Here is a 20,969-nt window from a genome sequence, read left to right as displayed (position 1 = left end):
CTCTAAGCTGTCTCCCCTGCCTTCAGACAGAGAGGGCTAACTATTTCTAAATAAAAAAGTGACCATAGAACTGTGGCTCAGTTAGACCAGAATCCCAAGCCTATGATAACTGCACTTGCTTTGACCTTGATAGTGACTTCCTTATGATACATTAATTATGTCTGCAAAAATATTAATATTCTTGTTGTCATAGTGGTTGGGCTACATTCAAACTAAGTACAAAAAAAACCTGTTATAAATAGACAGGAAGTTGATAAAACTGCAATCATAGCAGAGACTTTAAACACATTATTTCAAAAACGGTCATTTGAAGAGAAAGATAAACAAAGATACGGAGAATTTGAGTAAAATCATTATCAACTTAGACGCAATGGATATTTTTATGCCATCTTATGCCTAACAAACTGAATTTTCATAATTTTTATATATACCCCAAATAGTCATAAAATATGTCCATAAAAATATATTCTAAATATGTTCTTGTACCCTTCCTTCCATCCCCTCTTCCCTCCTTCCTGGATAATTCAGTCTAAATGGAAAGTAGGTGTCTGCATGGCATAGGGATGGCCTAAAGAAATAACATTCTTTATTTCTTTTTTAAAAATTAATGTCATCTTGCACTTATAGAAAAATTGCAAGAATAGGTCAAAGACGTTTCTTTGGTGATAAAAAGAAAGTGATGCTTCACTGCCTCTGAGCACTAGTATGTGTTGCCTACATCAAGGGCTTTCCCCACCGTAAACACAATAGAATTTAAAATCAGGCTTTATTCTTGAAAACAATGTTGCGAAGAATACCCTTGAACATATATCTTGGAAGGTATGTATAGGTGCATCTGTTGAATACATTTCTGGAAGTGAAACGGCTCAATCAAAACACACGCACATTTCAAAATATGGTAAATTAATTTAAGATACTGTTAAATTTCAGATTCTGTTAATTACCATCTAAAGAAGTTGCCTCAATTTAGATCCCTGCCAACTGTGTATTAAAATGTCAATTTCCTTATAATTTCACCAATTTATTAAAGTTTTTAAACTTAAATATTTTACATTTGTCATTACAAATAGTAAGTATTCACTGCCGTATCCCCAGAGCATGCAGTAGAACCTGGCACACAGTAGGTATTCGGTAGATGGTTTGATGAGTGAATAAGTTGTTCAATTAAAATACCTTAAATTATGAGTGAGACTAAACATCTTTCAGAAGCTGAAAAGGCACTTAAATTTCTTTTTTTAGTGAAATGACTGTTAATATCCTTTACTCAATTTTCTGTTTGGTGGTTGTTGTTTTTTTTCTCATTGGGTTGTAAGAAGTATTCATGCATTAAGAAAATTAGCTCATTTATTTTTAGATTGGCTAAGGTATTATTATTTATTTTCAGCTTACTCTTTAGCCTTCTTGTTTTTCAATCAGGCATTTGAGTTTTTTTCTGTTGTAAATTTTTTCAATCCTTTTCTTCATTGCTATTACGTTTTTCTGTATTAGAAAATCCACTCCACTTCTAATACTTTAAGACAATTTCTGCTGTTTTCTTCTAGTTGTTTCACAGTTTATTTTTCTCAGAAGAATCTTCAGAAAACAAGAAACATCATCCCATTTGAGGACTGCTGTGAGACACACAGTTTTCAGGATGACACACAGAATGCTGATTTCCAAGTGATCTGTCACCTGACAATCGACTGGATGAGTAAGATTACAAGTCTTTGAAATTAAATGACACATTAAATTAATTGAAGACAAGAGGAGGAGGAAAGACTGGATTGGCTAAACTCTAACACAGAGAAAGAATAAAAGTGCATTCCACCTTTTATACGATTTTTTCCCACAATTAGCTAACTCGATAATTGCCTATCTATTAAGATAAACAATAACAAGGAAATAGCTTTTACATGGTGGCAACAGCTCCTCAGCCGAGTATAAAAGTGGACATGGGATAAGGAGATTCCCATATTCGAAAAACTCACTGTCTTGGAAACCTACCTAGAACCTCCACCCTCTGACACCATGGTTAACTCTTGTTGTGGCTCTGTCTGCTCTGACCAGGGCTGTGATCAAGGCCTCTGCCAAGAGACCTGCTGTTGCCCCAGCTGCTGCCAGACCACCTGCTGCCGCCCCAGCTGTGTTGTATCCAGCTGCTGCCGCCCATCCTGCTCTCAGACTACCTGCTGCCAGACCACTTGCTGTCGCCCCAGCTGCTGCCGCCCAGTCTGTTGTCAGACCACCTGCCGCCCCAGCTGTGGTGTGTCCAGCTGCTGCCGCCCACTCTGCTGTCAGACCACCTGCCGCCCCAGCTGTGATGTGTCCGGCTGCTGCCGCCCACTCTGCTGTCAGACCACCTGCCGCCCCAGCTGTGGTGTGTCCAGCTGCTGCCGTCCACTCTGCTGTCAGACCACCTGCCGCCCCAGCTGTGGTGTGTCCAGCTGCTGCCGTCCACTCTGCTGTCAGACCACCTGCCGCCCCAGCTGTGGTGTGTCCAGCTGCTGCCGTCCACTCTGCTGTCAGACCACCTGCCGCCCCAGCTGTGGTGTGTCCAGCTGCTGCCGTCCACTCTGCTGTCAGACCACCTGCTGCCGTACAACTTGCTGCCGCCCCAGCTGCCGTGGATCCTCTTGTTGAACCTCATATTGGACTATCAACCATGAGCCAGTCACCATCACATGATATGAAAGTGTCATTTATATCAACTTGTCCATGTGTTAAATGGCCATCAGCTTTATTATCCTGTTATTCCACTAAGTAACTGGTGAAAGGGCATCCATCTACATTTAATACCACTCATTTTTCCTGTGGATCTCTTCCCAGCATTCAGACCTCAGATGCATGATGCAGTGAAACTAAGCCTCTAAGTCTCTGACTGTTATGCTTGATTTGACCTTCAAAATTACATATTAACTGTTCTTCAATAAATATTATCTTAATATCAGTAATTCTTTTCTCTTTTTTCAATTATTTTTGAGAATTAGTTGTCAGTTTATTTTTTAGCATTATTTCTCTCAAAATAAAGACGGGTTCCCATGACCAGGAAAGAAAACTGATTTTGTAAATATAATGTAATGCCTATATTATAGAAAGGACTTCATAAATTTTTCAAAATAAGATAACTCGCTATATTTAACTAACAAAAGTTTCTTATTCAGTCAATGAAATGATTGATCATCTGTCATGTTCATTGCACTGTTGGGCTCTGGAGATCACATCAAGGTTTGTGAGGCACAGGAGCTTCCTAAAAGTAGCTCACTGTCTAATCTTGGAAATAAGAGGAAAGAGCAAAGTAGATAGATTATGCTGGGTAGTACTGATCAGAGGAGAAGTTTCTGTCTTGGAGAAGAGTAAGACATTAGGAATATACATATACACACATTTAATAATAGAATGAGTTAAGTCAGTACAGGGAAGATGTGCAGGTCACAGACCCATGAAATGAAGAGGAGGAAAATATAGGAAAATGTTTACATTCTTATGAGGACAAGACTGAGATGAGCTAAGAAACAGTTGCTGTTGACCAAACGTGGGAAGTTAAATCTCACTGGCCTCATCCCATCACCTCTATGTTAATGATACTATACTAAAAGTCATAGGCAAATGAGAAAGCTCTTAGTCAAAGATGGAGCCACCCATGGACAAGGGAATATCCTCTTTGGGGAAGAGTCGGGGAGGAGTTGGGTAAGGATTTGAATGGTAGGCAATGACAGAGTTGTAAAAGAGAAGGACTCAGGCTGTAATTCTAAGCTGTGAGCTAAGAATGCACTCTCGGGATATGCTTAGACTCTATAGCTTTCTTGTATCTCAGGTAAACTTGGTCATATTCAGACAAGCAAACCATATGTCTCCTGTAGCCACATGGCTTTGCTTGTTCTGCCTGATATCACTTCCACATGAAAAAAATATATACTTGAGGAAAATACAGGAGTTAATAGAATAAAAATTATCCTAAGGAAAGGACCAAAAAAATTATAGATGTTCTAAAATGGGGAAATAATATTCTTTTCAGTAATGATAATAATCATGAAGGATCATAAAATATGGGCAGGAGTGCAGTAAGCAGTAATGCCAAGGCTATCAAGGTGAAGCACAGGTGCAGTGGAAAGTCATTGCAAATGATGGGGGAGCCACTCAGCTGATGGGTAGACAGCAGGAAGGTAAAGTGAGAAATACTGGTAGATTTCTCATTTTGATTGGTATAATTTATACTTAAATACCAATTACTGTCCACACTTGTCTGGGATAGGCAAAGCAAATTGTCAAGAAATGTTATCTGTTTTGTCTTTACAGCGTGTGTCACCGTGTTTACAGCAGCCTCTCATCTCCCCATGACAAGTGAATGTTTTACCCAAGGCAGCCTAGCTCCAAGGCAGCCATCTGGTTGTTTCCTCTGTTCTTTAGCAACTACTTTCCCTTTTGGAAGTACAAACTTATCACAGTTTCTTCTGTCTTTGAGATAATTTCCATTCCATAACCAAATATCGATAGGCCCAAGAGTTAAGGACTTTAGTTAGAAGCAAAATTTAGACAAGGACGAAGAAGAAAATGGCAAAAATTAAGTACATTATCATATCAATAGAGCAATATGGCATTAGTGTCATAAAGAAAGTCACATTCTGTTTTTTTTTTTTTTTGAGACGGAGTCTCGCTCTGTCGCCCAGGCTGGAGTGCAGTGGCGCGATCTTGGCTCGCTGCAAGCTCCGCCTCCCGGGTTCACGCCATTCTCCTGCCTCAGCCTCCCGAGTAGCTGGGACTACAGGCACCTGCCACCGTGCCTGGCTAATTTTTTGTATTTTTAGTAAAGACGGGGTTTCACCGTGTTAGCCAGGATGGTCTCGATTTCCTGACCTCGTGATCCGCCTGCCTCGGGCTCCCAAAGTGCTGGGATTACAGGCATGAGCCACCGCGCCCGGCCAAGGCTTTTAAGAGTTTCTTTTTTTTTTAAATTTATTATTATTATACTTAACCAACCTTCTATTTTCTTTCTGGACGGAAGAGTTCTAACATTTTAGTCTTTCTTGTAAGGGTATCGCTCTTTTCTTATGAGAATCTAAATACACTTTTCTGGGTAAACATTAGCTTATGTCTCAGTTAAATTTTGAAATGAGGCACAAAACAGGCAAGATGTGTTGCCAGAAGTATAAAAATGCAGGTTGTATTTATTCCTGTGGCCTATCTAATTATGGCTAATATTTAGAGGACTTTGGTGCATTCAGCACTAACCTAGTAATATGGTTGTTGGGAAAAATAATTTTTGAAGAGTTTATATCACTGTTTTAAGTCATAATTTATGTAAGACAGAAATGTCTTTCGGGTATTTGTGGCTGGGTATTTTATTTTGAATTGTTTCTCTCCTAGGAGGAGCATGTAGGGAAAATTACTATATCTTATAGGATCCATACTCTTAAAAATGAGATTTTACATGACTGAAACTGAGGACAATTATAAATTTTAAAAGATGAGCATGAACATGGATAGGAGGGATAAAGTATAACAATAAGTCATCAAGTAAAAGGGAATTAAAAAAAGGGGAGGGGGGAGGGATAGCACTGGGAGATATACCTAATGCTAGATGACGAGTTACTGGATGCAGCGCACCAGCATGGCACATGTATACATATGTAACTAACCTGCACATTGCGCACATGTACCCTAAAACCTAAAGTATAATAAATAAATAAATAACAAAAAAAGTCATAAATGTATAGGTTTGTAAACTGGAAGTCACATTAGAGATATTTAACCCAGAGATTTTCAAACAGTGAAGTTTGCCATCGAGTGGAGTCCAGAAATTGACTTAAAAGTCTATACATGGCTCATGCCTGTAATCCCAGCGCTTTGGGAGGCCGAGGCAGGCAGATCACGAGGTCAGGAGATTGAGACCATCCTGGCTAACACGGTGAAACCCCGTCTCTACTAAAAATACAAAAAATTAGCTGGGCGTGGTGGCGGGTGCCTGTAGTCCCAGCTACTTAGGAGGCTGAGGCAGGAGAATGGTGTGAACCGGGGAGGCGGAGCTTGCAGTGAGCCAAGATAGCGCCATTGCACTCAGGCCTGGGCGAAAGAGTGAGACTCCGTCTCAAAAAAGAAAAAAGTCTATACAAATTAATTATATCCTAAAGCTGGTGTCTTAAAAGCAGTATGGAAAGGATTATTTCAAATATACTATAAAACAGATAGCCAAATTCAGGAACAAACAAAGAAGGAAAGGAGAAAAAGGAATAAAGAATAAAAGAAATTAATGAAAGATGTACAGAATGAAGAAAAAAAGGAGAGATTTTCATTTGTTAAATCAAAACAAATTTCATTCAGATAAAACATTCAACATAAAAATGAAACCGTTCAGTGGCCCCACCTAACTGTGGATCCCAGCCAGTAGCCACAGCTGAACAAAAGCCCAGGCAGCAGCCCCACTGAACCTCAGGGCCTGTGCAGCAGTTTTACCCACCCAGAGACCCCCAAGAGTAAGCCCTGCCTGTTCACAAATGCTACCAGCTTCCCCGTCCAGAATTCCAGGCTGGGCTGACTGCTGAGAGTCTTTCCCTGCTGAAGGGAACTTGTAAAGTGTGGAAGAGGAGACTGTGTCCTCAAAGGCACAAACACCAATGTAAGATTGCAAGGATTTTACACACACACACAAACACACACACACACACACTGAAATATTATTAGCCATGAAAGGAAGAAAATCCTTTCATTTGGGACAACATGGATGGACTTTGAGGACATTATGCTAAGTGAAGTAGGTCAGACAGTGAAAGACAAATCATCTCATTTACATGTGGAATCTAAAAACTCATAGAAACAGAGGGTAGAATGGTGATTGCCAAAGGTTGTGGATGGAGGAAATGAGGAAATGTTGGTCAAAGGGAGAAAATATTCATTTAGAAGATGAACAGGTTCTGAGGAGCTAATGTACAGTATGATGACTGTAGTTAATTACACTGTATTGTATATTTGAAATTTGCTGAAAGAGTAGATCTAAAATGTTCTCACTATACACACTCAAAAAATGGTAACTATGTGAAGTAGTGGAGGTGTTAACTAATTTGATCGTGATAATAATTTCACAATATATACATATCAGAGCATCAGGGTGTACACCTTATATACGTACAATTTTATATTTCAATTATGGCTCAGTAGAGGTAGAAAAAATGAAATTGTTAAAGGACTAGAAGAAATCACGTGAGATTCCTAAACATAATCTAAATTTATCTTAAGGAAAACACACACACAGTCACACACACACACACACACACACACACACTCACATCATGAAGAAAAATAAATAGTTAATATAAAGTGATCTCTACTGAGTCATCAGCAGGCACCAATTGTCACGGCTTCTCAAGGGCATGATTCTTTTCCAGAATACAAGGTCTCCTGGAAATCTTAGTGTTGTTCTCGTACACCACAACGGGGCTCACAGGGTCTTAATCCCACAGCATCGTGGAACCCACTTTCATCCCTCAGTAAAATATGATGTCTGGGTACATCAGAGCCAGAGAACAGTGCAGGCTCAGAACACCAGCCAGTGCACCAAGCAGGGGTCCACTTGGGAGCCCAGGTTGTTTTCATCCTGGTTGAATCACCTGGAAATTAGGGCCAGGGCAGAAGTAGGAACTGGCTAGGAACATAGCAGCATCATAAGAACACCACTATTTGATTTATTAGACTTATAAGCACCTGAGAGCAGAAAGGGAATCTCTCTCATTCATCCAATCCCCTCCATCTGGTTCTCGGATCTCCCTCAGAAACACCAGCTTACACTGAAACTCCTCCCCTGATTACCTGCAGAGGTGGCCCGGTTCATAAAACATTTCCATCATTGTAAGTCAGACATTTTTCCACCCCCTTCCCTGGGTTCCTTGACTCCTCAGGGGTGGGGAAATACATATATATTTATTAACTGATGAGTTAATGAATTGACAACATTGCACATTTTTGAAACAATACTCAGCCATCCCTACATGAAAAAATATAGGCTGATATCCTTTGTTCTTGATACCTGTTTTCTGCTTTCTTTCTCTCTTTATTGATTTATTTTTTGAAAACAAAGATGTAAAGTGTGAAATCAGATCAACAACTTCTATAAGGAAGCAGCAGAGTATAGGGCATCTTCAAGGCCCAGCAATTCAACAGAGAAAGCAAGAGGGCTGGGAGTAAATTAGAGTAAGACAAGGATACTGAGTCATCTAACTTGGGTTGGCAAGAAAATTTTGGAACCTGGAGAGATGAGTTCATGTGCCCTGTTAGAGCTAGGAAGGCAGAAAGGCAAAGTCACAAGGAAAATCTGCCCCAGGGAGCAAAAAAATGAGGGACTTGGACCTTTTAGTATAGCTGTTCTCTGAAGCCAACATTCCCCAAGAGGCCCTGGATCTGAATTTTGGAGGGTTGTTTCTGTAGAAAAGGAAACATCAAACTTTCACAGCTTAGTTGTCCACCTTAAAACAGCTCTGTATTTCTCATCAGAAGGTCTAGAAAACGGGTCATAATTCAGAGTGCAGAAGATAGAAAAGGGATAGGTCCTACAGTGTTCTCGTTCTCACACCAGTGGTCATCTGTTTCACACTGAAATCTGTTTCACACCGAAACCTTCACAGGCCATCTGACCCATAATGAACAAGCCATCAGACTGAAATGCAGCTTTATCCTCCTGAGTCACCAAAAAGAGTCGTGGCACTGTAAGAATAGTAATCACCCAAGAGTAGTCATGATGTGTTAAGCAAATGAGACTGAAGCACATAGTATGTGCTTACAGGCAGATGTCATATGGCGGCTCTAGGAGGAAGCTACAGTAAGAGAGACACAGGAGGTGGTTCAGGAAGAGCTGAGCTGAGGAGTCCTAACACATTAGGGAAAGGAGATAGTGTTTCCATCTATGTGGATAAGTTAACCAGAACAACAAACTTGCCTAATTTAATAATTGCCTACTTATCAGGACAAACAATAACAAGGAAAGAGTGCTGCATCTGATGACACCAGGCCTTAGCAGGGTATAAAAGAGGATCTGGGGCAAGCAAACTTCCAAACCTTCCAAACCCACCTTCCTGGAAATCCACCCAGAACCTCCACCCTCTGACACCATGGTCAACTCCTGTTGTGACTCTGTGTGCTCTGACCAGGGCTGTGGCCTAGAGAACTGCTGCTGTCCCAGCTGCTGCCAGACCACCTGCTGCAGAACCACCTGCTGCCGCCCCAGCTGCTGTGTGTCCAGCTGCTGCAGACCGCAGTGCTGCCAGTCTGTGTGCTGCCAGCCCACCTGCTGCCGCCCCAGCTGCTGCCAGACCAACTGCTGCAGGACCACCTGCTGCCGCCCCAGCTGCTGTGTGTCCAGTTGCTGCCGCCCCAGCTGCTGTGTGTCCAGCTGCTGCAGGCCCCAGTGCTGCCAGTCTGTGTGCTGCCAGCCCACCTGCTGCCGCCCCAGCTGCTGCCAGACCACCTGCTGCAGGACCACCTGCTGCCACCCCAGCTGCTTTGTGTCCACCTGCTGCCGCCCAACCTGCTCTAGTGGCTCTTGCTGCTGATGCCCTCACCTACACTCACCTGCCTTTATTAACCAGCATTCTTGATATAGTCCACCTGTGAAGTGAATCATGCAAGGCCAATTGGACAACCTCAGTTCCAACCAATTCTTGGATTGAGTTTGGCCTCCAAATATGCTCACCCAACACTATGTTGCTACCCTCTACCAAATGAATACAAGTTTCAATTTTCTCTGAAATATGTCAACCCCATGTTCCCTGAATTGAAATATTTGCTCTCTACCATAATTTATCACATGGAGCTATTCCTCTATCTTAAATAAATTTTAATTTTTGAGGCATACAAATAATATATGGGCATAGTGTCTCATTATTTTTCCTTCTTGAATTCTCATCCTTACCTGTCAAATTTTCTGATGTTCTTCCCTGCAGAGGGAGAAGACCACAGCAGATGACATCAGGGGCTCCACCTCTATCCTATCAGCACTTTCCATTCAAATATAGGAAAATGGTTCCTTACAGCAGGCACCTGGAACTCTCTACCTGAGGACTTTGGATAAAGGAGCAAACTCTGGGCTGGAGACTTAAAGCCTCTAGGAACAGCACCCAGAGAATGAGTGGGAGTTGGTAATATATGCCCTGGCTTGTTTCCCTCCAGTGGGGGGTATGTCAAACCAGTCTTCCAGTGGTCCTCAGTGGGATTTATTCCAGATGCCTGCAGGAACATTCTGATCATGAACTCACTCTATAATGACTTTCCCTCCTTCCCAGGGTCATTCTTCAAGTTTCCTCCAGTGTTTCTTGGGTTAATCGTCCAAATATACCACATGTTCTCAGATCCTCTTTTGTGGGTTTGCTCCAGAGGGCACACAGTCTAAAACAGCAGTATTCCTAATCTCAGTATCAGTGTCCTTCAAAATGTTTTTGTACAATATGAATGGTTACCATAGATTTTGGTCAACTCTTGAGTATATCGTCACCTGAATGGATACCTCTGAACATTTTGCTGTTCTTTTTCTTTTCAATTTTTGAGCATTACAATTTTTTCCTATTATTTATTCATTTACTTTTTTGGTCTTCTGTTAAGAATTTTAATTTTTAAAGTTTTTATTTCAATATGCATATTTGCTTTTAAACTAGTTGTCTTTGATTGTTTTTTTCTTTACATCATTTTATCTGAGGGATAGGACACAACCACCATGTTGGTGATTCTTATCCTAAAAAAGGCTGTATCGAAAAAGGTTTCACCCTGAGCCGTGCTGCTAAGTTAGAGGCACCAAAGAAAAATCTAAAACAGGATGTTTGCACGAGTGATTTTTATAAGAAAATTCTCTCAGGAGAAATCAGTAAGGAACTGTCGGAAACAGAATAGGACTGTAGAAGAGGCTAAGCCCAAAAGGATTTTATTGTCATTTGACCCCACAGGAAGCTCTAGAGTGTGAATGGTATTACAGACCCATCTTTCTGAGAAGTAAGGTGGTTGGAAGTTTACAATCCTACATCAGTTACCACTAGCTATGGGCCACCCTGTGGGAGAGGAAGAGGATGCAAAGAGGGCAGAATCCTCCAGATGAGGTGGCTCCTGTAAGCTGAGGACAACTATCTGGAGAAGCGTGCAGGTGAACAAAGGGAGCTGCTGGCTGTCCTACTTACACTAGCTTGGGGATGGGGGCATCTTTCTGGTAAATGGGATCAGGATAGGGAGACCTGTAGTCCACCTCTGGCACTGCTCGGCTGCAGCTATTTCTCTCGTTAGGCTCACTCCAACTGGTTGGTCATAGTTTCTAGAGAAATGTATGAGAGGAGGGGTCATGGGCACCCCTGCTTCTGGTCTAGGTCACTTGCTTGGTAGGGTAACCCGAGTCCTCATCCTGAGAGCTCTGAGCCTTGGTTACTGTGTCCTCATCAGGCTTGAGCCCTTGAACTTGCTCATTTGCAGTCAAGGCTGGAAGTAGAAGCACCAAGCACGCCCCAGGGGATCACTTAAGTGCTAAATATATTCCTCCCTGTCCCCATTGGTATAGCAGTGGTCCTACTTCCTCATGATGATGAGGCCAATTGCCTGTGGGAACAGCTCTTTTCTTTATGTGCTTTTCTCCAGCCAAAGTGATAAGGTAACAACCATAGCTTTAATTCCAATCAAATCCTTACTATGCCCTCTGGAGGTGGCTCCTCCCCTCTTGGAGCCAGGACCTCTCCATAAAACTTACAGTTATTTGGGAGGGAGCACAAATTCCCTCAAGTGGCTCACAGGGCATGAAAGTGAGTGAGCAACTCCTCTGTCCACACTTTGGTTTTCTGTATTAATGTATTTTACCTATTGTGGACACAGTTCCATGTGATGATGATTGGTGTAATAATTCTTACTGCATCCTGAAGAACAGCGCTCCACCTCACAGGGTGTCATCTCCAAGCTGAGACCTCCATTATGGCTTCAAGAGGTGGTTGCATCACACTATCCATTCAGCTGTTTCTGGATGGTGCAGCATAAAGTATACTGTGGATAACAGGGTATCTACAGTTACCTGCCCACTGCCACACACCTTGTGCTCCATATAGGGTTGATCAGTCAAAGGTGAAGTTAGGTAGGATTCCACACTGCCACATCAAGTTCTCTTGGGCCCCCATATAACGGTGCTGGCTGAGGCACCGCAAGCAGAAAATGCAAGCCCATCCCCTGACTGAATGTCAATTCCATCAGCAGCAAGTAACTGGCTGATCCCCTCATAGGATGGTACCTTACAAGGGACTCAGGGCCACTCTCTTGCTGGCAGATTGGATATTCAACAGTGGTGTCCTGGTATGCTCTAGACAGGATGCTTAAAAATATTACCAGTGTGGCAGCCTCTGGAATCTTTGTCTTCTCTTCTAGAGCACATGGATCTTAGCAAGGTCTCCACAGTATTCACGTTTTGTGTTCATCAAGTCTGATTCACATGACATTATCAATATTGTGGATCAACATGCTGTATTGTAGGATGTTCACAATGCCTAGATCTTTTGTGACTATACTGTGACAAAGATCAGGAGAATTACCATATCCCTGGTTCAGCACAGAGTGTTAACACCACTGTCTGTTCCAGGTGAAATGGATTCACTTCTGATGCTGCTTCCTGGTGGTTATTGAAAAGGATACATTTACCAGTTTGGTTGCCATACACCCCATATTGGAGACTGTGTTCATTTGTCCCAGAAATGATTCTACATGCATCAATCACATTGGTTATAATTAGATTTTTATTTGACAGAGTTTGTGTTCATCCACTGTCATCTGCCATGATCTATGTGGTTTTTGTTGGGTCTGAACTAGTGAATCATATGAAGGTGGTATTCACCTCTCCTGCATTTGTAAGTCTTGAGTATGTCTCTAATTTCTTGCTTCTATCCACTCGCTTGCGTGGAGAATGTGTGAGAGGTCCCAAGCAATGTCACGAGCTCCCACTGGGCCTTTCCTTTTGTAATAATTCTTACTCCATAGGTCAAGGAATGTTATTGGTGAACTCTACATTGGAGAACTGGGTAAATGACCACATGGGGGTCTGTGCACCCTGTGAAACTACTGTAAGACTAACCTGGATCAAGACTCCATTTATTTTCACACCATCATTATGAGATCCTAATGGGGTTTGTGTTCACATTTTGGGTTTCCAACTGTCAATGTCAACTCAGATCTGGTATTGAACAGGATCCAAATGCATGGGGATTCCACTTTCCCCTGAGAAGATGGCTGTGGGTATTTATGGGAAAGGACTAGTGAGGCTACTATTTGCTGTGACCCTGTTTTTGGGAGGACTGGTCTCTCCTTCAGTTGATATATTCTAGGTCCAATAATCAACTCGCATCTGGAAATTGGATAAAGGATGATGAATTTCCACTGGAGCAACTTATATTTTTGCTTATTTAATCTTAAGCTCTTGAAATATACATATACACAGGTGGAGATACAGATATACAATTGGCTCTCAAATGAGACAAGTGTTAGTGGTGCCAATACCCTGTGCAGCCAGAAATTAAAGAATAACTTTGACTTTCCCAAAACTCAGTTACTAATAGCCTATTGTTGACCAGAGCCTTACTGAAAACTTAAACAATCAACACACATTTTATGTGTTATATGTATTGTATTCTGTGTTCTTACATGAATGTAAGTTAGAGAAGAGAAAATGTTATTAGGAATATCACAAGGAGGAGACAATATATTTACTGTTTATTAAGTGGAAGTGGATCATCATAAGGTCTTTATCTTGGTCATCTTCATGTTGATTAGGCTGAGAATAAGAGGAAGAGGAGGAGGGCTGGTATTGCTGTCTCAGAAGCGGCAGAGGCAGAAGAAAATCCATGTGTAAGTGAATCCATGTTGTTCAAACCCGTTGTTCAAGGGTCAACTGTAGATGTAGATTATATAGCTATAGATGTAGCTAGCTATGGATATAGATATAGATATGGATATAGACGTAGCTATTGATCTACAGAGTCTACAGTTATTCCTATGCCCTTTTGGCCACCTATGTCCTGTTCTGAGGACCACTATGTTCTATTGTTCATAACTACAGATCCCTGTAAGTCACAGATCACTCTGCCTAGTTTGCCATTCCTTGCTTGCTGCATATCATATAATTATACCTACACTAATTCTTAAAGTTAAATGCTACCTCCTGGTTTTGCTATTCTGGGATCTTATCATCCCCATTACTCCTGGGAAGCTTAGTTCTATAACAAAACTTTTTATCACAAATGCTGACTTTATGGAATAGGCACTACTAAATTTCTCATTGATGTTGGTGGCTCTCTTACCTGCTCATTCCTTACTGCTTTTGTAAACAGAGTGTCTCCAAGACTCACCCCAGAAATATAGTCAGCTGCTTGGCCTTAAGACCAGAGCTATTTTAATATTTCCACTTCTCTGTACTTTTTTTTTTTTTTGAGATGGAGTCTTGCTCTGTCTCCCAGGCTGGGGCGCAGTGGCGAGATCTCAGCTCACTGCAACCTCTGCCTCCCAGGTTCAAGCAATTCTCCTGCCTCAGCCTCCAGAGTAGCTGGGACTACAGGCGCATGCCACCACGCCCGGCTAACTTTTTGTATTTTTGGTAGAGTTGGGGTTTCATCATGTCAGCCAGGATGGTCTCAATCTCCTGACCACGTGATCCACCCGCCTCGGCCTCCCTTCTCTGCACCTTTTGATCCCTTCCTCTTCTTCCATGGGCTGTGTGTTACCAGATAAATCTATACTAGTTATCTACTGTTGCCTTATATTATCACTTCACAACTTAACAGCTTAAAACAACACACATTTTCTCACAGTTTCTGTGGATCAAGAATTCAGGCATGCCTTACCTATGTTCTCTGCATCATAGTGTTTTCCAAGGCTGTAATCAAGGTGTTCACTGTCACTAGAGTCTCATCTAAAGCCTCAACTAGGAAGCAGCTACATCCAGGCTCACTAAATGGTTGTTGACAGGATTCAGCTCCCAAGGACAATTACAGGGAGCCTCAGTTCCTTGTGGACTGTTGGATGGGGGCTGTCTTCGAGTTGTTGCCACATGGATCTCTATCTCTTATAGCAGCTGGCTTCATCAAACCCAATGAGAGTGAGCGTGAGAGCAAACCAGAGCTGGCCAACAAGAAGAAAGTGACAATCTTTTGTATAATAACTTAATCATTCAATGTACCATATGATGTTGGTTAGAAGTAAGTTTCTCAAAGGGTTGGAATTACTTAAGACCATGAGCACCAGGTGGCAGAAACAATGGGGCTAACTTAGAGGCTGCTGCCCCAGCTCTTACACAATATTGAGCAAGATAATCAAAACACAAAATACACATACTATGATTCCATTTAGATTAAATTTTAAAATGTGGGAAAATACACTGTATTATTAGGGATGCATGTCTAGGTTGAAAAACTATAAAAAATACAGTAGAAAGATTTAAAATCAGAATAGTGATTACTTCTAGAATGGAGGGAGGGAGATACAGTCAAGAAAAGACATACAGGAGCACCTCTTATGGATGACAAGATTCTATTTCTTGACGAAGGCTTTGGATACATACATGCTTGCTTAATAATTTTTAGTTATGTCAATTATTAATTAATGTATATATGTTATACATTTTTAGTATATATTTTTTCACTTAAAAAGTTTTTTTAAAATCCAAGGTGAACTGAAATATCCTATTTAAGTTTTAAAAGTCAAGATAAAGCAATGATTGAAGACAGTTTAGAACAAAGAGATTTACTGGATGGCATATGAGTATTCATATTATTTTAAATATTGCTGTAATTATACATACCACTTCATACCAAGAATGGTAGCATTGTTTAATGCTTATTCTTAAATATTTTAATACAATTTGGTTTTTATTATAAATAGGAACTTAATTGAATTGGAAAGATGGTAATTTATCTATCAATTAGACATGCCTTTTGTAGGCCTCTCTATGTATTTCACAGTCTTATAACTAAGTCACAGTAATTCACCTAATGAAATTACATTTTATCTCCAAAATACATACTAGGTTTTCATTCCAAAAATGTCAGAGTACTAACATAATAGATGTGATACCTGACAAGAGAAGCCCATTTTCCATGTCATTCTTTAAAGGGTATGTTAATACGATGTGTCCAGGTTGCGGGGTAAACACAACGCATGTTCTTCAGTGTTGATTGCAAATATCAGTTGGGTTCATTTCATTCTAATTTCCTTGATGTTTACCTAAGTGAGGTCTTTAATCATGAACTTCTAAAAAGACAACCATAAAATTAGTTTAAAATTTAAAAAGGTATATGAAAGAAAAACTTACACTCCTTCTACTAGTCTATACAATAAAAGAAGGACAGTTTAGATAGACTTGGCATAACTTGTGTGTGTGGTCCTCAAGTTAATATCAAGTATGCTTCACCAGATGGTGAGTAGAATTTAGCAGCAAATACATACAGTGACAGACATCTTGCCTGCTTTTGAGGCTCATTTTGTAAAAATCCAGTGTGCTGTCTATACAAATTTCCCATGGTGGTTCATACCCTATTGCTCCATTATCATCCATGTGGGACTGTCAGTTTTGGTATTAGAGTCATCTAAAATAGCAAAGATAATTATCAGTGTTTTAGTTTACAATACTCCAAATTCAGTGTTTAAAATCCAGTATCATTTTCTCTACTATGTAGATACTACCAATTGTATTTTAATTATTTTAGTTGCTTCTGTTTCCAGTTGAATATTATACAATGTATGTAATACAGACAGTTTAAGCAGATGGGTCTCAAGCTTGGCTGCCCTTTACCTGAGAAACTTGAAAAATTCTGATGCCCAGGCCATAACCCACAGCACTTAAGTCAGAATTTTTCTGAGCAAGAGTTAGGCATCAGTAGTTTTTAACACTCCCCGAGTGACTCTAATATTCAGCCAACTTGTAGAACCCCTGGATGAGGGGTTGTGATTCTCCATACATTTCCCTACATTCAGAATGTACCTGCCTTTGTAGCTGTGGCAATAGGGTTTTCTTAATCTCCATAAATTTATATAGAAACCTCTCCCCTCATAATCAAAACCTTTTTCTTTTATGTTTTTAATTTTTCCTCAGCCCCTGATATACAGCAAATCAAATGAACAACTGCCTCTTCAGGACACCATGTACCTTCACAATACCATTGTTTCAATCTTTCATGTTCTCCAGCTTTGCAAACACAGCCCATAAAGTAAAGACTTGTAAATCAAGTGTTTGCTAAACAAGTTAATGTGATAGAAATATTGCAAGGTGTTTGGTCTTTAATGATCTTAATTAAGACATTTAAGGATGCTATCATAGAATGAATAATCTGTCTCTGTCTTCTTGGGACTTCCTAGTTCTAGCAATGAGAGCCCTGAGTTCAGGGAATGCCCTCAGACTGGGCAATCAGAAACAGTTGGTCACCCTACCATGACACTGGTTGGTATAGTTAAAATGAAGCCCTGGCAGTTATTAGTACAGCTCTGAATGAACTAGTGATGCATGCATCAACATTGCTACTCTCACAGCCACATACGAAGGCAAAGATGACACACAGAAAAAACAACTATGCTATATATAATTTGTTTGAATGTTCAAATCAAAACTAACCTATGGTGGAAAAATTATTAGAACATGGCTAATAATTTCCCCATATGGCTGCCTCTATGAAGTGATGAGTTTACTGAAGTGACATTTGGGGACTTTCTAGTATAATGAAAATGTTCTCTGTATTCATCCATTTTCATACTGCATGAAGAAATACCAGAGACTAGGTAATTTATAAAGAAAAGGAGGTTTAATTGTGAGTCTCTAAAAAAGACTTGTGGTTCCACATGGCAGGGGAGGCCTCACAATCATGGCAGAAGGTGAAGGAGGAGCAAAGTCACCTCTTACATGGCAGAAGGCAAAAGAGCATGTGCAGGGGAACTGGTCTTTATAAAACCATCAGATCTCATGAGGCTTATTCACTATTATGAGAACAGCATGGGAAAAATCAGCCCCCTTGATTCAATTACCTCCCACCGGGTCCCTCCCATGACACCACGACACCACGACACATGGGGAGTACGGGAGCCACAATTCAAGATGAGATTTGGGTGGGGACACAGCCAAATGATATCATTCTCTATCTTGATAGGTGTGGAGGGTACATGGATGTACCCATTTATCAAAACTCATCAAACAGTACATTTGGGATTTGTTCATTTCAGTGTATGTAAATTTTACAGTATCATAAAAATAGATACAAACTAAATTAAAATATTTATTTATGAATTAATCCACCAAATTGTCATGTTTGCTAATTTGTTTTAAGTACGATTCTTTTAATTAAACTATGATGAGCTCCTTTGATGTTACTTTATCACAGTATAATACTGTGTGTGTGTGTGTGTGTGTGTGTGTGTGTGTGTGTTCCTTCTAGTAAACTGTGAACTCCCCTGAAGGAGAATCTACATCAAATTTGTAATCCCAATGGCTGGCAACTTGTGTCTCTCAGATTATCCATTTAATGCCTCTGTTTTATAAACAAGGCAGGACCTTGAGCCAGGTGCTTCTGTAAAGTTTGAATGAACAGAATAAAGCAGGAGGTGTCTGTGTGTGGCCATTAAACCCTCAGCATCTACATCATCTGGGCACTTGTTACAACTAAGTCTGTCCCCAACAATCAGAAACTCTGAGAGTAGGCCTCGCAATCTGTGTTTTGACAAGCCATCCAGATGACTCTAAGGCATGCCTGAGTTTGTCCACTACTAATTAGGGGATAAGGCAAAATCTTAATTCAGTAAGCTGGAATTTGCTAAAGTCTTCTGACATTTCAGATTGATCGAAAAAATGAGTTTTGTAATTTCCAAGCACGGGAACTCAATTCTGATAAGATGCAGATTCTAATCTTTCAACATTTTTGCTGTACTGAAAAATATTCAAAATTAAAAATGAGATGAGGAATAAAAATAAGGCTATGTCTTCTAGAATCCAAGAGCCCAGCTGGAGAGACATGACACAAACCTGTAAGACAGCAAAGTGGGATCTAAAGAAACTGTGACCTTTTAGTAACACCAGCTATCCAGATAAGTAGCCTACCAGGATTTAAGGATATAGGACAGGACCCAAAGTTTGAAACATCCAGGGAAATCCATTCCAGTGGTGTAGAGGCTACCAAGGTCACATAGAGGAAGAGCTACCCCTTTCCTCCTTGCTCAAAAATGACACACAAAATAGGACCTTTTCTTCTTGTCCCAGGCCAGATGCCACACTGAGTAGAAGGAATTTCCTCTCCCTTGGTCATTGGAAGAAATGAATAATTGGTAATGTAACTGACTAAATCTCATTCTGGTACTGGGTACAGAAAAAGAGAGTGAGAAATGTAATTCCAAATGCAAAGTATCACCTGATAGCCCCGTGTGGAGGAAGAGGAAGATAATTTGGTCTAGAAGATGCCATCAAGGTGAGAATCGAGGAAAAGTAGATGGTATAGATCTTATTGTATCCGGACAAGAATATTTTCTTCCCAATGATTTGAAACCATTAAATGGACAAACATTATTGCGTAATCTGATAATTATTTAGCAATTAAATAAACAAAAACAAGAAAAATATAGTGACAACAGGAAACTGGGGCAGTATATAAGAGGCTCAAGGAGACTTCTAAACTCCAGAACCTCATTCTCCTGGAAACCCACTCAGAACCTCCACCCTCTGACACCATGGTCAGCTCCTGTTGTGGCTCTGTATGCTCTGACCAGAGCTGTGGTCAAGGTCTCTGCCAGGAGAGCTGCTGCCGCCCCAGCTGTTGCCAGACCACCTGCTGCAGGACCATCTGCTGCCGCCCCAGCTGCTGCATTTCCAGTTGCTGCAGGCCTTCCTGCTGTATCTCCAGCTGCTGCAAACCCAGCTGCTGCCAGACCACCTGCTACAGGACCACCTGCTGCCGCCCCAGCTGCTGCATTTCCAGTTGCTGCAGGCCTTCCTGCTGTATCTCCAGCTGCTGCAAACCCAGCTGCTGCAGGACCACCTGCTGCCACCCCAGCTGCTGCATTTCCAGTTGCTGCAGGCCTTCCTGCTGTATCTCCAGCTGCTGCAAACCCAGCTGCTGCAGGACCACCTGCTGCCGCCCCAGCTGCTGCATTTCCAGTTGCTGCAGGCCTTCCTGCTGTATCTCTAGCTGCTGCAAACCCAGCTGCTGCCGGATCACCTGCTGCCGCCCCAGCTGCTGTATCTCCAGCTGCTACAGGCCCCAGTGCTGCCAGCCCTCCTGCTGCCGCCCAGCTTGCTGCATTTCTAGCTGCTGTCATCCCAGCTGCTGTGTTTCTAGCTGCTGCTGCCCTTCCCGCTGCCAGACCACTTGCTGTAGAACAACCTGCTTCCGCCCCATCTGCTGCGGCAGTTCTTGCTGCTGAGTGAACCTGCTCTGGATTTGTGCACCTTCTTGCTCTCATCCTTCAGTTCAGGCAGAGAGTATCTATTCAGAGAACATGTGGACTTCCTGATGTCATGAAAACAGAGGCATGGACTGATTTGGGAAATACTTTATTAGTATGTATTCTCTTTTATAGAAGTTTTTATTACTGTTGAATCCGAATTTACAGTCAAATTCCGCATCACATGTTTTAGAATTCTTTATTCTAATTCAATATACATAAATCTTCAATTGGTACCCTTCTAGATGTTTCTTCCTAATGTTTTCTGTGGTATCAATTTTCATGTGGAATTGTTTGATGTTCCTCAGTAAAACTTCATAGTGTTCAAAAGCACCAAAAATGCTCATCTCTTTTCATTTGTTATAATATAATGGTATATGTATATTTCTATTTTCTGCACAACACAAGAGTACATGTTGTCAAACACCCTAATAATTAAAACATTCAATTGGCATTCTCCAGTTAGGCTTTATCCAAGCCAGAATTCAGTCTCATAGTAGAAACAGGAGAAGAATTTAAGAGACATTTTTGAACCTAACACATATAACATGAAAGCTGTGGAATATAACTGCCAGCACAAAAAATTGTCT

The 20,969-nt window shown here is 41.1% G+C and overlaps 3 protein-coding genes across 5 annotated transcripts; all 3 read left to right on the top strand.

The window, feature by feature from the left end:
• Positions 1-1,979: 1,979 nt before the first annotated feature.
• Positions 1,980-2,895, top strand: LOC129017191 (keratin-associated protein 4-1). The gene has a single exon (XM_054457439.2). It carries the CDS (start codon positions 2,008-2,010, stop codon positions 2,617-2,619), a length of 612 nt encoding a protein of 203 aa, XP_054313414.2. The 5' UTR covers positions 1,980-2,007; the 3' UTR covers positions 2,620-2,895.
• A 6,179-nt stretch (positions 2,896-9,074) lies between these two features.
• On the top strand, positions 9,075-9,515 carry LOC129017192 (keratin-associated protein 4-2). Its single transcript, XM_054457440.1, has one exon. The coding sequence runs from the start codon at positions 9,075-9,077 to the stop codon at positions 9,513-9,515; it is 441 nt and encodes a 146-aa protein (XP_054313415.1).
• A 10,101-nt stretch (positions 9,516-19,616) lies between these two features.
• Positions 19,617-20,712, top strand: LOC129017379 (keratin-associated protein 4-3). 3 transcript variants are annotated; one of them, XM_054457890.1, is made up of 2 exons: positions 19,617-19,817; positions 19,923-20,712. In XM_054457890.1, the coding sequence occupies exons 1-2, from the start codon at positions 19,666-19,668 to the stop codon at positions 20,356-20,358; spliced, it is 588 nt and encodes a 195-aa protein (XP_054313865.1). In that variant the 5' UTR covers positions 19,617-19,665; the 3' UTR covers positions 20,359-20,712. The 3 variants fall into 3 exon arrangements, with proteins under 3 accessions (XP_054313865.1, XP_054313866.1, XP_054313864.1); XM_054457891.1 differs by having other exon boundaries at positions 19,666-19,771; positions 19,892-20,358; XM_054457889.1 differs by having other exon boundaries at positions 19,666-20,358.
• The last annotated feature ends 257 nt before the right edge of the window (positions 20,713-20,969 follow it).

The sequence above is a fragment of the Pongo pygmaeus genome, chromosome 19, assembly GCF_028885625.2.
Source record: "Pongo pygmaeus isolate AG05252 chromosome 19, NHGRI_mPonPyg2-v2.0_pri, whole genome shotgun sequence".
NCBI lineage: Eukaryota > Metazoa > Chordata > Mammalia > Primates > Hominidae > Pongo > Pongo pygmaeus.
This window is presented reverse-complemented; position numbering and strand designations above follow the sequence as displayed.